The 14,981-nt window shown below is 42.5% G+C and overlaps 1 protein-coding gene across 2 annotated transcripts in view; it reads left to right on the top strand.

Moving 5' to 3' along the window:
* Positions 1–14,981, top strand: part of PPP1R12C (protein phosphatase 1 regulatory subunit 12C) — a 150,537-nt gene that overhangs the window by 59,073 nt on the left and 76,483 nt on the right. For both annotated transcript variants that reach the window (XM_040325759.1, XM_040325758.1), the window contains exons 7-9: positions 5,038–5,126; positions 8,800–8,939; positions 12,231–12,319. In XM_040325759.1, the coding sequence (XP_040181693.1) occupies positions 5,038–5,126; positions 8,800–8,939; positions 12,231–12,319 (318 nt within the window). The remainder of the gene's footprint in view (positions 1–5,037; positions 5,127–8,799; positions 8,940–12,230; positions 12,320–14,981) is intronic.

The following is a 14,981-nucleotide window of genomic DNA, read 5'->3' as shown; positions in this document are numbered from 1 at the left end:
TGGATTGAGTACTCCTGTATAACTGGAAATGAGAAAGAATTTAAACAAAAATACATTTTTGTCACAGGCTCTATGTAAACACTGAAACACTTCTGCAAATCTGTATGTGCTACTACACATTGTTAGGGCACTGCAACAGTTTTGAATTATTTTCTACTTTGCTTTAAAGCAGTTGTGTAAGGGGACATCTCGCTTGCAGAATGACAGAATAGAAGTGTAAGGCACATCTGTGGGCCTTGGATCTTTATCATCCACTATCAGTTTTGGGGCAACCTACAGTACATTTTCCCCCTAAAGGAGTTGTAAACCCTCAAGGTTTTTCTGTGCTGCAACTGCCCCCCCAAAGCCCCCCTTTTTCTTACCTGAAGCCAATCGTTTCAGTCTCGGGTCCTCATTGGATAGCTTGATGGCAGTATGAGCCATTGGCTCCCACTTCTGTCAATCAAATCAAGTGACACGTGGAGGCGGGGGCCGAGTCTTGCTGTCAACGTATGCAGCAGCAGGTCTCTGGAGCGTGTCCGCACAGATGCCACCCAAGGAAAGCGTCTCTCCATGGGGGTACCTGATGGAGGAGCAAGGAGTGCCAATGGGACACCCCAGAAAAGGAGGATTGGGACCGCTCTGTGCAAAACCCTTGCACAGAGCAGGTAAGTGTGACATGTTACAATCACTTTACGAGGCCTGATCTTGACAGACCAACCTATTTGTAGTGCAAAGTGGATTTTTCTTTAGTAAATGAACATCCTGGTCTATCAAACCAGCTACGGCTGATTCTAAGGCAGGGCCTATTACTAGAGTTTGAGGGCATCTGTCGGCCCAGAAAATCTGAAACGCCTTGGGTCCAGAGGGTAATTTCCTGGGGTTAGAACTTGGTGTTTTGTACGCTGCTTCTGCCCCTCATTAGACCCCTTTCACACTAAGGCAGTTTTCAGGTGTTTAACGCTAGAAATGGCACCTGTAAAACGCCTGAAAACTGCCTCCTATTCATTGCAATGGGTGCTTCCACACCTGGGCGGTGTATACAGTGCTCCCAAAACGTCCCTTCCCATTGCAGTGAATGGGCTTTGGAAGCAATAAAACTCAGGAAATTTTAACCGCTTTTTCTCTAGTAGTCTGTCCAGGACAGCACTAGAGAGAGGCTCCAACTCCGAAGGCAGGAAACAAAGGGTTAAATCCAGAAAGGGCGCTCCCATCTTTCTGCCCCAGCCTTTCCACCACCGGAGGAGGAAGCTGGATGGTGCTCTTGTTTCCTCCTCAGAACCTGGGGGGGGGGGGGGGGCTCCAGGTATGACAGATCATGGGTCCCTGGTCAGGGAGAAAGCAGGCTGGAGATTGACACTTTTTCCTCAAGATCGACAGACTCTCTGCTGACCGGATACTGGTCCAGTGTGAGTACCGCAGGGGGTGGGCATAGGCCTTGAGTTCCAGACTTTGGAATGCATGGAGGAGGGCAGGGGCTTCCAGCACGTCGCTTCTGGATCTCGCGAGGAGCATGGATGCCAGATCTATGGCGTTACCTAGGGTTCTTAAAGCTCGGTGACACAGAAGATCTACCTCACAGAGGAGAAAGTAGAAAAGGTAAAGGCGACCGCAGCCTTTTTTCAGAACAATCGGACCGTATCCATCCGTTCAGCCATGTCGGGTCTAGGTTACCTGGCAGCAACAATCTCAGTGGTACCATGGGAGAGGGCCCATTTCAAGTTTCTCCAGGCCAATATCCCAAGCAGCTGGGACAGGACACAGGAATCGCTGGACATAACCTTCCGCCTGTCCCAGAAAACCAAGAGGTCTCTGTGGTGGTGGAGGAACAAATAAAACCTTGTGCGGGGTCTACAGTGGTCTCTTCCATTGTCCGTCCGTATCACCACAGACACCTGTGCCTGGGGGGACCACTGGGGCTCAAGAGTAGCCCAAGGGCAGTGGGCCAAAGCCTGGTCCCAAAGATCAGCCAGCTGGAGGGAGTTGGGCAATCTGGGAGGGGCTGAGGGTATTCGCCACAGAGTTGCCACGTACAAATCCTCTCGGACAGTGTCGTGGTGGTCTCTTATATAAACGGGGGGACACCGTGCCCCTCCTTAATCAGGCTTACAAGCTCCATATTTTCTTGGGCCAAAGGGAACCTGGGGTCTATGTGCAGTCCACCTAAAGAGTGGACAATCATTTGGCAGACTTTCTGAGTCTACACCACTTGTGCGAATCAGAATGGTCATTGAACAGGGAAGTCTTTTAGCTGGTGGCAGAGATGGGGCCTTCCATACGTGGATCTATTCGCCAGCAAGTCAAATGCCAAGGTTCCAGTGTACATCTCATTGGAAAGAGAAGTGGGGGCCAAGTGGATAGACACCTCGGCCAAAAAGTGGGTATTTCACCTATACTGTGCCTTTCCCCCGTTCAAACTTATTCTCCTGGTCCTGAGAAAGTTTGCTCAAGAACGCACCACAGTGATTTTAGTGATTCTGTATTGGCCGAAGAGGCATTGGTTTTCCACACTGTTATGCCTGGTGGGAGAGCCTCCACTCATGCTGCCCGAGAGGGAGGATCTGCTGTCTCAGGGCCCAGTCCTGTTGCCAAAAATACAGAGCCTGAAATTGTCTGTCTGCTTGGTGTCTTGGGAAAGCCTCTTGAAATCTAATGGGCTCTTGGACAGGGTGGTAAATTCACTCCTTTCCAGTACTGTAGAAAGAAAGTGACTCAAGCAATTTGTTACATTTTGGAAAGTTTTCTGTTCATGGTTAGACACCAAGAAGGTGTCTGCAGTTATTCCAGCTGTCTTGGAGCTTTTACAGGATGGCACGCACCAAGGACTGGCCATTAGTACATTGAAAGTTCAGGTATTGGCCTTGTGTGTTTTTGTTTTATGTAGCAACCCCTGACGTTTGACCCGCTAGTCAGCAGAATCTTTAAGGGGTTCACCAGGATTGGGTCTATTCTGTCAAGATTCTGCCAAAGTGGGATTGTCTATGGTATTGTAAGGTTGGATAAAATGTTTGCAAGAGTAAGAACTGTTAAACTATTAAAGTTGGCCAATCTCAAAGCGTTTTATTTTTTTATTTTTATTTTTTTAGTGGCAATCTCCACAGCCAGGCGTATTAGCGAGTTGCAGGCACTTTCTATTAAAGCCTTATCTGCAAATTTTTGAGGACAGACTGATAACGCGTTCATACCGGGCATTTTTGCCTAAAGTGGTTTCTAAATTCCACAGGACTCAAGAGATTGTTCTGCCTTCTTTCTGTGAGTCTCCAATCCTAAAGAAGCAGAATTCCACCAGCTGGATGTGAGGGACTGTGTTTTGTGTTATTTGGAATTGCCTGAAGGCATTAGAAAATCGAATGTCCTATTAATTAAATCGCCTGGTATATCAAACAAGCTATTGTGGAAGCTTACAAGATTTTAAAGAAGGAATGCCCCCCCAATGGCTCACTTAACACGGACGCTGTCTGCTTCTTGGGCAGAGCGAGCTGGGGCGACACCAGAGCAAATTTGCTGAGCAGCGACATGGTCAAGCTACTCGACATTAATGAGGCATTATTGACTGGGCCTTATCTCAGTGCAAGCGAAAATTATCTTTTATATGCCAGCCTTTGATGGTAGGGTACATTTCCTGTATGCTGTTCCAGTGTGTAGGGGACTTGGCTTTTGGAGGAAGCTTGCCTTTCCAGCACAGAGCAATTTGGTTGTTTCTTCATAGCTGCACTCCTCTTGCTAGGTTATAAGACAAAAATTAAGTCTGACAGTGGCACAGCCATGGTCCTTATCAACCATCAAGAGGTACCAAAAGTCGCATTGTATAAAAGGAAATTGACTTGATCCTCTCCTTGGTAGAACTGTGGATTCTGGCCCTGTCCACCAATCAAGTCCCAGTCATGGAAAATTGGCAGACTTTCTTAGACAGCATCTGGATCCTGGAAATGGGCTCTCCTTCCAGGGTTGTTTCAAGCTCTTTGCCACAGGTGCAATACGCAGGACAATTAAAGGACACTTTGTTCTTGTTCAGAGACTCTACCTCTCACTCGCTAGTAAAGGGTTTTTGTTCAGGGTTTCTTGCACATGTCCCCTCCTATATGCTTTTTGATGTCTCTTTGGGAACGAAATCTGGCTCCTGGAAAGCTATAAGTGCCACCCTTTTGAACTTTTAGGGATGGTCCTTTTGTCTGGCTTCACTTGCAAGGTGGCCGCCTTGTTGCTGTCACGTCTGCAAAAAGGGTCTCTGGGTTGGTGGCCTTTTCTTTGTAATGAGTCGGCTGAAAGCCTCCTTCCTCCCTAGGTGATCTCTTCCTTTCACCTTAACCAGCATATTGTCCTTCCTTTTTTATGTCCTCCTCTGAAACATCCCAAGATTTTTTTATTTTTTTTTCCAATTTATCTCAGTGTTGCATGAGCTTTGAGGGGCTGCTGTAGTTTTTAAGCAATTGGATTGGATTACATCTTTCTATTTTGAGGGTTTCCACAGGAGCTTGCTAGCCTCTTGTTCCAACATTGGTGGGTGGATCAGGCTTCTGTTCACACGTTTAGGTTCTGCCAGGTAGGTTCAGGCCTCTCGTAATGTCATTTTTGGGTGTAAGGTGCTACTAGGGTTGCCACCTCATCCCTTTAAAACAGAACACATATGAATTACACAGGTTCTGAGGCTAATTTAATTTAGATAAGGCTCCACTTGTGTTCAATTACCACCTTAATCAGCCACAGAACCTGTGTAATTCATATGTGTTCGGTTTTAAAGGGATGAGTTGGCAACCCTAGGTGCTACACATTGCTGTCTTTTTGAGCCTTTCTTGACTAATTTTTGTGGGCCTTTTGCGGTTACTTGATGTGTTGCTCACCCCTCAGCTATACTATTTTTTGATGTCCCATGGTAAAGACTAAAAATTCTTTAGCCTGTGTACTCACTGATTATAATTACATTGAACTTAGTCAAAAGTGATTGAGAACTTTTAGCTAAAATTAAAAGTTCATATATTTTCCTGACATTTCATATTGATTATATTTAATTGTGTTGAGTTACCCTATTTACAAAATGTGGTTTTGCATTTTTTTCAGTTACGAAGTGAAAAAGAGGCAAGTTTGAAGCGAGCAATTATTGACACTGGCATCGAACAACCGCTAGTAAATACAAGCAAACATAGGAGGTGAGCTTTAAGGGCCAAGATGTGATTAATTCGGCAGTTACCTAACTGTATGGTATGAAGGTGGGCTGTTTCAATTGTATACATTTGGATAAATCTGCCTATTTAGGAATATTTTCTCAATTTAAATATACAGTTAATCACTTTTGACATGAATACAACGGCGTTACAAATATCCATTCCTATCCGAGTATTACTATATAGTTTAGACATAATCTTCAAAAGTTCATTCACATACAGATGCGTATAATTATACCAATAGGATTTTATTGGTCTGTAAAAGTTTTTCTTGTTGGAGCACCTTTAGAAGTCCCATATTTACCGTTATTTAATGATTATTGTGAATATACTAATCGATTTAAAGCTTTATTTTTTTGTAACATTTCCTTCACTTGCTCTTCACACAAGTGGAACAGAATGAAAACCTGACTGATGTCAAAACCCTTTGCCACTGTATCCAAAATTATTTAGGCTTTAATTTACTTTCTTTTTTTGGGGAATACTGAAATCGCCTTTTCATTTTTTAGTTTTCAAAACTTTTGTGTTTTAACCTCTGCAAATATTGAATTTTATACCGGTCAGGACCATTGAATATCCTGGAAAAGTTTTGGTGTTCTAAAACATTTTGTTTCAGAGGGCAGTTTAGGCCTCATGCACACAGGTACTACACCGAATCTCAGTTGGGTTATGTTGGTTCTTCAAAGAATGCCTTTGAACCTATGAGTTGTGGGCTTTAACCTCTAAAGAGGTTTCTCCTCCTACAGATAAACAAGGTGGTTTGAAGCTCATGGCGCCATTTCATTTTTTTTGAGACAGTGCTGTACCCAACGTGATAACCGTTGGAATAGAACTTGTTCCTGCTGGCTATTTTTAAAACAAATTATAGTTTGCATCTTGCTTTGTGATATTCCACTTGCTGGTACAGATTGTTGCATTGGGGACCACCTGAGCCAGCACTTGAGATGTGATTGAGCGTAGAGCCTGATCTTGCCTGGAGCTGCATGTTAAATCTTTGACATTGGATGAGCTCCTGTCTGCATCGGGCATCCATTTGCTAGGCTACCACCTAGGTTTTCCGTTCACACGTTTAAGTTCTGTTGGGTGGATGTTTTGGCCTCATCTGATGCCAGCTTTGGGTCTTATGGTTCTTTAGGTAGCTATGTGGGCTTTATTGAGCCACCCTTTTTAGTTTTTCAGTCTATTTCTTGTAGTATTTTATAGGACGTGGGTCTCTACCCTCGGTTCACATTACCCACTTGCTAAAAATGTATGCTAGGAGCGGGAGGGGTTATACTGAATAGTCCAATATTCAACGGCAACAGCAGTATATCCCAATGTTCCTGAACATTCCTTGTGCCGTAATATACTCCAAGAAAATTATTTTACGACAAGTCAAACCACTATTTTAACCTCATCTACAAAGGAAACTGGCAATTCTGAGAAAAGTGATCCTAGCATTTTTATGTTGGTCAGTTTGGTCAGTGACACCCTTCACAGGGTTTTCTCTCTGCACTGTGGTGAATAAGGAATTGTGTCCTGATGGTCTCAAAGGACACAATGAACAATTCTAAAGAAAAATATGTCCAAGTGTGGGGGAATGAAATTATCTTCCAGAAACTACTTCTCACTCATTTTAGAGAAATTAAAAACTGGTACCATACCTAGAGATGCTACAAAATCCCAAAAACTTACAGACCCTAAACCTGTACAGAAATCGGAGTGTCAACAAATTGGAAATTGAATCGGGGCAGCACAGACAGAGCTAAAAGCGCAGTAACAGTACAACCCTTCATTTAAAAAATGGCAATTTTGAACTTGATGGCAGCAACACATCTCAAACAAGTTAGGACAGGGTCATGTCCTAACATCACTTTAACACTTTGCAAATGTCTGGTAACGGAGGAGACCAGTTGCTGAAGTTTTCATAGAGGAATGTTGTCCCATTCTAGGATTCTAACTGCTCAACAATCCCGAGTCGTCTTTTGTCATATTTTCGTTTTCAAGATGCACTAAAAATTTTCAACTGGTGGAAGGTCTGGGCTGCGGGCAGGCCAGTTTTGCACCTGAACTCTTCTACTACCAGGCCATGCTGTTGCCATAGGTGTGGTATGTTGATTAGCATTGGCCTGCTGAAATATGCAAGGCCTTCCCTGAAAGACATCATATGGATGGGAGCATATACTGCTCTAAAACCTTGATGTGCTAGCTGCCCATTTCTTGCACAGAAATTCATTCCCATACCATCAGAGATGTAGGCTTTTGAACAGAGTACTGATGACCAGCTGGAAGGTCCCATGGGCACCAAAAAAGGCACATTTTTGATTTTGTCTTTTTTTTTTTTACTTTGCAACAGACCTAGTTGAAATGAGCTTTGGCCCAGAGGATAGCAGAATTTCTGGATATTCAGATATGGCTTCTTTTCATGACAGAACCTTACAATTATTTCTGGAAGCATTCAGGAGCCCATGCAGTGGTGTTCATCACAGAATCCATGGCCATTTTTAATGCAGTGCGTCCTGAGGGACTGAAGATCACAGGCATCAATATTGCATTTTGGCCTTGTCCCTTGTGCACATGGATTTCTCCAGATTCTCAATCTTTTGATATGTACTGTAGATCTATTTAAGATGAGTTCTGAATTTTTTTTTTTTTTGACCTAGCTTCAGATTGGTGAACCTCCGTCCATCTTTACTTTTGAGATGGATTGGATTGGAATAAATACTTATAGAGCTCCGAATGTGAGTTGTGAAACTCGCGTCTAAGCTGCTCTGATTATACCCAGTCATGTTGCTGAGTTGTGGCCGATTACCGTAATTGCAAAATGCTCTTCTGTTAGTACCACTTGCTTTGCCAGCTTTTTGTTGCCCTGTCTCAACTTTGAGTCGTGTTGCTACCATCAATTTACAAAATAAACTTTTTTTTTTTTCTCAGTTTAATTTGATATCTTCTATTGTGAATAAAGTATAGGTTTATTAGATTTTCAGATCATTGCATTTTGTTTTTACATAGATTTTGTACAGCCTCCCAATGTTTTTGAAATTAGGGTTGTAGACTGTGCCTGTGGTGTGACCGGAGGATGTTGTATGATCAAGCCCACTCCCTGCTACAGTTTCCCCAGTACTGCAGTGAGGAACACTCCATTCCAAACACTCTGCACTCTCATCCTGGTTTTTACTTGTATAGGAGATAACCAGAGTTACGTTCTACTGGGAGATGAAGAGTGAACGGTGATTGTAGCTGCACAATATTTTTCAATATGTCAAAGTAAAAGATTGTGGACTTTAAATTCTCTGTGCTCAATGCACTAAGCCATAACTTTAGTCGTGTTGGCAATGTTCAAATGTATTTGCTCCTGTTTTAAATTTGAGTGGGAGAGATTATTTTTATCCCCATTTAAAAAAAAAAATGGCCAGATCTAGTGGCATAGCTGTGATCCTTGAAGCTTTATTTCAGTCACATTTGTCAGTGACGCACATCTTCACAGGGTTCCTCCCGTTTTTATATCTGCACTGTACGTAATGTGCCGTTATTTAAAGATCTTTATAGTCTTCTACCTAGAGCTCATGCTGTGGCCTGGTATAAATGTTCAAGCATCGTAGGCAAAGCATGCGTTAAGAGATGTCTATAGAAAATGAGGTTTTGTTACGACCAGACTTTTTATAATTGCCCTTTTCAGGAGTTCCGTATGTCGAATGAGCAGCAGAGAAAAGATCTCTGTACAAGACCAATCAAAGGAGAGGAAGACATTGGGCACTATAACAGTTGGCGATGAAGAGGGCACTTGCAGTTCAGAAGAGGAAACCGAATCAACCAATGGTGAGAAAACATCCTTAATTTATTTTTTTAACCACTTGCCCACCGGGCCTATTCTGGCACTTCTCTCCTTCATGTAAAAATATTTTTTTTTGCTAGAAAATTAATCAGAACCCCCAAACATTATATATTTTTTTAGCAGACATCCTAGGGAATAAAATGGCAGTCATTGCAATACTTTTTGTCACACCGTATTTGCGCAGCGGTCTTGCAAGCGCACTTTTTTTGGAAAAAAAAACACGTTTTTGAATTAAAAAATAAGACAACAATAAATTTGGTCCAATTTTTTTATATATTGTGAAAGATAATGTTACGCCGAGTAAAATGATACCCAACATTTCACGCTTAAAAATTGCGCCTGCTCGTGGCATGGCGTCAAACTTTTACCCTTAAAAATCTCGATAGGCGACGTTTAAAAAATTCTACAGGTTGCATTTTTTGAGTTCGAGTAGGTCTAGGGCTAGAATTATTTCTCTCGCTCTAACGATCGCGGTGATACCTCACTTGTGTGGTTTGAACACCGTTTTCATATGCGGGCGCTACTTGCGTATGCGTTCGCTTCTGTGCGCGAGCTCGTCGGGACGGGGCGCTTTAAAAAATTTTTTTGGGGGTTTTCTTATTTATTTTTATTTAGTTTAATTTTTTACACTAAAATAAAAAATAAAAAAAATAGATCACTTTTTTTCCTATTGCAAGGAATGTAAACATCCCTTGTAATAGAAAAAAGCATGACAGGTCCTCTTAAATATGAGATATGGGGTCAAAAAGACCTCAGATCTCATATTTAGACTCCAAAGACATGCTGGTAGGTAAATTGGATCTTGTCCAAATTGGCCCAGTATATATATATGTATATATGTGTGTATGACTGTGTCCCAAGCGTGTCACGATCCTACGGAGTAAAATGACCGCACCAGCCAATCGGACTCACCCAGAGGCGATTCAGTTCGCATGAGTTGCGCTATACAAGTCATTCATTCAAATGCAAAAAAAGAAAAAAAAATTTAAACTGTCATTTTTTTCAAATGACAAAAAAAAAAAATGTTTCTTTAAGACGCTGGGCGGGACTGACGTTTTGACGTCACTTCCGCCCAGCGGAGCTATGGGGACGGGTGGGGGTGCTTTTTCCCTCACTTGCAATCCCCACACAGCTGCCGAACAGACCCGATCGCCTCCGCCGCTACCGACGGCTCCGGTAAGCGGCGGAGGCCCTCTCCCGCCACCGATAACGGCGATCTTGCGGCGAATCCGCTGCAGAGACCACTGTTATTAACAGAACCGCCCACTGAAGAGATGGATATCCCGGTTGTGGCAGCAGCTGCTGCCATTACCGAGATATCCATCTTTAAAAACAGGACGTATTTTGACTATGGGCTGGTGAGCAAGTGGTTAATATATAGATGAATCTCAGACTGATCTTGGGAGTTTTTATATATTCAGTTAACCTGCAGAGGCATTTTGCAGTTTTTCCTGAGATTCTGCTTTGATGGATTTGGCTATTTAACTTTTGTTGCTTGCCAATTCTATGACAGCTGAACTAAACCTATTCATTGAATTTGTCCTGAAATTTTAAAGGATAACTTTATCTTTTCACAAAAATAATGCACATTTATTTTTGTTTTGGGAGCCTGTAAAGCATTGCACCAGTGATCAGCAGCTCACTGATGCCAAGCAATTCTCTTACAGATCTGTCAGTGTATTTGTTTGCGCATATCTCATAAGAGCAAGACCGGAAGAATCAATGAACTACCATGGCGCCCACAGCGCAGTGGTATTTCATTGAGAACTACAAGCCGACAACTGCAAAGGCTGTTGGGACTTGTAATTTTCCATTCACAGAACACTGTGAATGAGTGACGCGGATGGGTGTGTGCATGAACAAAAAAATTGTGACCGCTAGCTGTCAAAACAGGGGATCCGGGGGCCGGTCCTTTCATTACATGTTACACCGATATTCAGGGTGTAACATGTTATCAAAGGTGAACGTATCTTTTTTTCAACCAGGTGGTCTGGTCTAACAGCGTGCCTTTTTACCTTTTTTTATTTTTCTATTCTCTTTGGTTTCCAGACTTTTTTTTTTTCATTTCTTTTCTCTCCTAAAAAAAAAAAGGGTACATCTGTTTTTTATTTTGTCGACTAGTTTAAAGAGTTTACACAGTTGATTTGATAATGGCTTCAGCCAAACAGTAACCATAAGAGTAATGTTTGTGTTCATATTCTCTGAAAAATGGGCAAGTAATCATCATATATTCTGCCAGGGTGTGTAAACTTATGAGCACAACTGTGTGTGTATATATGTATGTGCAGCGTCACTGAAACAAAGTGTCATGAGAACAAGAATGTGTCAACTATTACATAGTATTGTGTGTCTTCTTTTGGCTCTGGTGTCTGTTGTCTGTGTGTGTGCTATGATCAAGTGTGTTCAGTCAGTGTCTGCTTTGACTGTGCATGCCTACTCCATTTGCTTTGTGCTATGAATGGGGGAGGCCAACGGTCTTCATTTTCTGGATGTGTCTTCACTCCAGAGTGTACTACAATGAGGGCATGGGATGAAAATAAATGTACAGAAAGGCAAACTTACAGGAGGATAATGTAGCATTGCAAGGACAGAGGAGCATGTACTTGCATACAGGAACATTTCTGCTTAAAATTGCGAGTATGGTCAGCCTAGTAAATGGGGCGTATTCAAGCATTTCGCACACATGCGCATTAAAGTTTTTTTTTTTTTTTTCTAACTTTTGTTGGGATTTTTTGTATGCATATAACATACTGCATACTTTTTTATTTTATTTATTTTTTTACCCTCTTTCACGCTCTCTGAACTATACTCTCACATGTTTCACATATGTGTACCAGCACATTAATAACAATGGGCTGCATTTGCATCAGTTAAAAAGTAGAATTTTTAAGTACATCTGTGTGCAAGCGGTCTGAAGGGTCTATAGCAGTGATGGCGAACCTTGGCACTCCAGATGTTATGGAACTACATTTCCCATGATGCTCAACTACACTGCAGAGCGCATGAGCATCATGGGAAATGTAGTTCCAAAACATCCGGGGTGCCAAGGTTCACCATCACTGGTCTATAGGAAGTGGAGTAGAAGGAAAGTTTGGAACCGGTTTTCTGAGGTTGTAAAGATTTGGTGCCCCCCAGTGCTACTAATAAAAAAAAAACTTTTTTACCTTTTAATATTGTATGGGATAGAATGTGGTTTCTTTGACTAGTGTTTTTGACAATTGTACTCTTTAACATTCCTGAAATATTAATGCAGTTTTTGTGAATGTAATTTACAGATAGTAAAGTGAATATGCAAGTGAATGAGAATGGACTGTTGCCTGAACCAAAAAACAGCACTTTCAACTCCATCTCCCATGACGAGAAGGTAAGATTTCCGGACTTTTGTAGGAATATAAAATGCCTTTTCTTGCTTGTTAGTAGTGCTTTTTTGTTTTTGTCTATTTTTTTTCCTTGCATATCTATCTGTCCAGCATGTTGTCCTAATCCAAAGTGCTGCTTGCAAAGTCATTGTGAATCCATTAAATGTGATTTTTATATTGTGAATCAACTTTTAAATTATGATGTTTTTTTGGTGAATTGTATGTCGAGCTTTATTCTAAATCCAGCTCCACTGTCCACTTGAGTTTTTTTAATGTATTGTTTCATTGCATGGACAGTACTAATGGATTACTAAAGCCAAGAACAAATGTAATATGTTTCAGCTTGCCTGTCCTTGGAATCGGAAGCTGTATTTGCCAGAAATGGTATCTGTGCCATTTCATTGGATCTAAACAGAAAACACAAACCTTTCTTTTGTAAGTTTCTAATCCCACCAGCCCCTGTGTAATGGAGCTGAACAAAGGCAGACACACTGGCCTGGGAAGCAACCAAGGCTTCCTTCACTGATACAGTGGAAGAGTGAACGTAGTGACCCTGGGACAGGAAATGTTGTTGTTTGCAGGATTATAAAGATAAAAAAAAAAATGGGGGGAAAAACTGAAGAAATAAAACGAATGGATCGATCATATCTAAGGACTGGTAATCTGCAATATATTGCAATTTTGGTTTAGATGCACTTTAAAAGCAACTTTATTTTTATTTTATTTTTGCATTTTCCATCTCAATAAGCTTACCATATGTGTCGAGACTTCTAGCTCATAAATGGCCTTTATTGGGGGGAATATTGGTACATCACGCTTACTGCCATCAGTTTTTGCAGTCCCCACAGCCTATACATGGCTGTGTTGAGTAACTGCAATGTGTATGAGTGTAAACTGTTAAACATACTCTTCTGCCTCTCCAACTATGTGTTTTGTGGATATCCTATCTTAAACACAAATGAGTTTGAATTTTTAACATGTAGTCTTTGGTATTCAACACCCTATGCTGTATAATAACTCATGCCCTTGTCGATCAAGCAGTTTACCTTGAGCTACAAAGTGGTTCTGGAGTGGTTACTGTGCTTGCAACTGCTTGGTGTTTGCCTTTACATTGGATTGGCTTGTTGCTGTGGAAAAAAAGAGCAGCTACAGATGTCATGTGTTGGAAAAGATTAGAATATACCTTATGTTTTTATTGCTATCTGGGCCTCTGTTTAGACAAAATTGTCCTCCTGCAGCAATAGGGAATACATTGCCTTGAAGTATTCCTACCCCTTGACATTTTGCAAGTTTTGTCATGTTACAACCAAAGACGTAAATGTACTTTTATTGGGCTTTTATGTGATTGACCAACTTAAAGTGGCACATAATTGGGAAGTGGAAGGAAAATTTGGCATGCATTTGTATTCACCCCCCTTTACTGTGGTACCCCTAACTAGGGGTGCAATGGATCAAAAAACTCACGGTTCGGATCGTTCCTCGGATCACGAGTCACGGATCGGATCATTTTTCAGATCAGCAAAAAATAAAATTGCCGCCTCCCCGTGCCTCAAATTGCCGCCTCCCCGTGCCTCAAATTGCCGCCTCCCCGTGCCTCAAATTGCCGCCTCCCCGTGCCTTAAATTGCCGCCTCCCCGTGCCTTAAATTGCCGCCTCCCCGTGCCTCAAATTGCCGCCTCCCCGTGCCTCAAATTGCCGCCTCCCCGTGCCTCAAATTGCCGCCTCCCCGTGCCTCAAATTGCCGCCTCCCCGTGCCTCAAATTGCCGCCTCCCCGTGCCCCAAATTGCCGCCTCCCCGTGCCCCAAATTGCCGCCTCACTGTGCCCCAAATTGCCGCCTCACTGTGCCCCAAATTGCCGCCTCACTGTGCCCCAAATTGCCGCCTCACTGTGCCCCAAATTGCCGCCTCACTGTGCCCCAAATTGCCGCCTCACTGTGCCCCAAATTGCCGCCTCACTGTGCCCCAAATTGCCGCCTCACTGTGCCCCAAATTGCCGCCTCACTGTGCCCCAAATTGCCGCCTCACTGTGCCCCAAATTGCCGCCTCACTGTGCCCCAAATTGCCGCCTCACTGTGCCCCAAATTGCCGCCTCACTGTGCCCCAAATTGCCGCCTCACTGTGCCCCAAATTGCCGCCTCACTGTGCCCCAAATTGCCGCCTCGCCAGGGTGGAAGAAGTGAGAGGGCAGCCAGCAGGGATGGATTTCCTTTCCCTGCCACCCCAAGGCCAGGTTTTGCAATGCACCCCCTCCCCACCAACCGAACCACCCCCCCCGGAGAATAGCAGTTGGATGGCAGGGGCGGCACGGTTAGTTCAAATATTTTTTGTTTCTTCTTTTTTTTTTATTACATTATCACTTTTTTTTTTTTAGTTTGTCGTTTTTACTTTTTTAATTTTTGTATCATTTTCTTATTTTTAATATTTTTCTTCTTCTTTACTTTTTAATTACTTATTTTTTTATTAATTGAATTATTATTTCTTATTTTTTTTTTACATTTAACTTTATTGCTATCACACAAGAGAAAACAATTCCCTGTGTCATAGCAATTGAAGGTGACAGGTTCTCTTTGTTAACCCTGTCAGCTCCAAAAACAGTCCTCACAGTTGAGATGGGAAGAGCATCTCAACTATTTGCAGCAGGGACAGGAGACTCGGCAGCTGGGGGG

This window comes from Rana temporaria, chromosome 10 (assembly GCF_905171775.1).
Source record: "Rana temporaria chromosome 10, aRanTem1.1, whole genome shotgun sequence".
In the NCBI taxonomy this organism is placed as follows: Eukaryota; Metazoa; Chordata; class Amphibia; order Anura; family Ranidae; genus Rana; species Rana temporaria.
The sequence above is the reverse complement of the archived record's forward strand: the minus strand, read 5'-3'. Positions and strand labels throughout refer to the sequence as shown.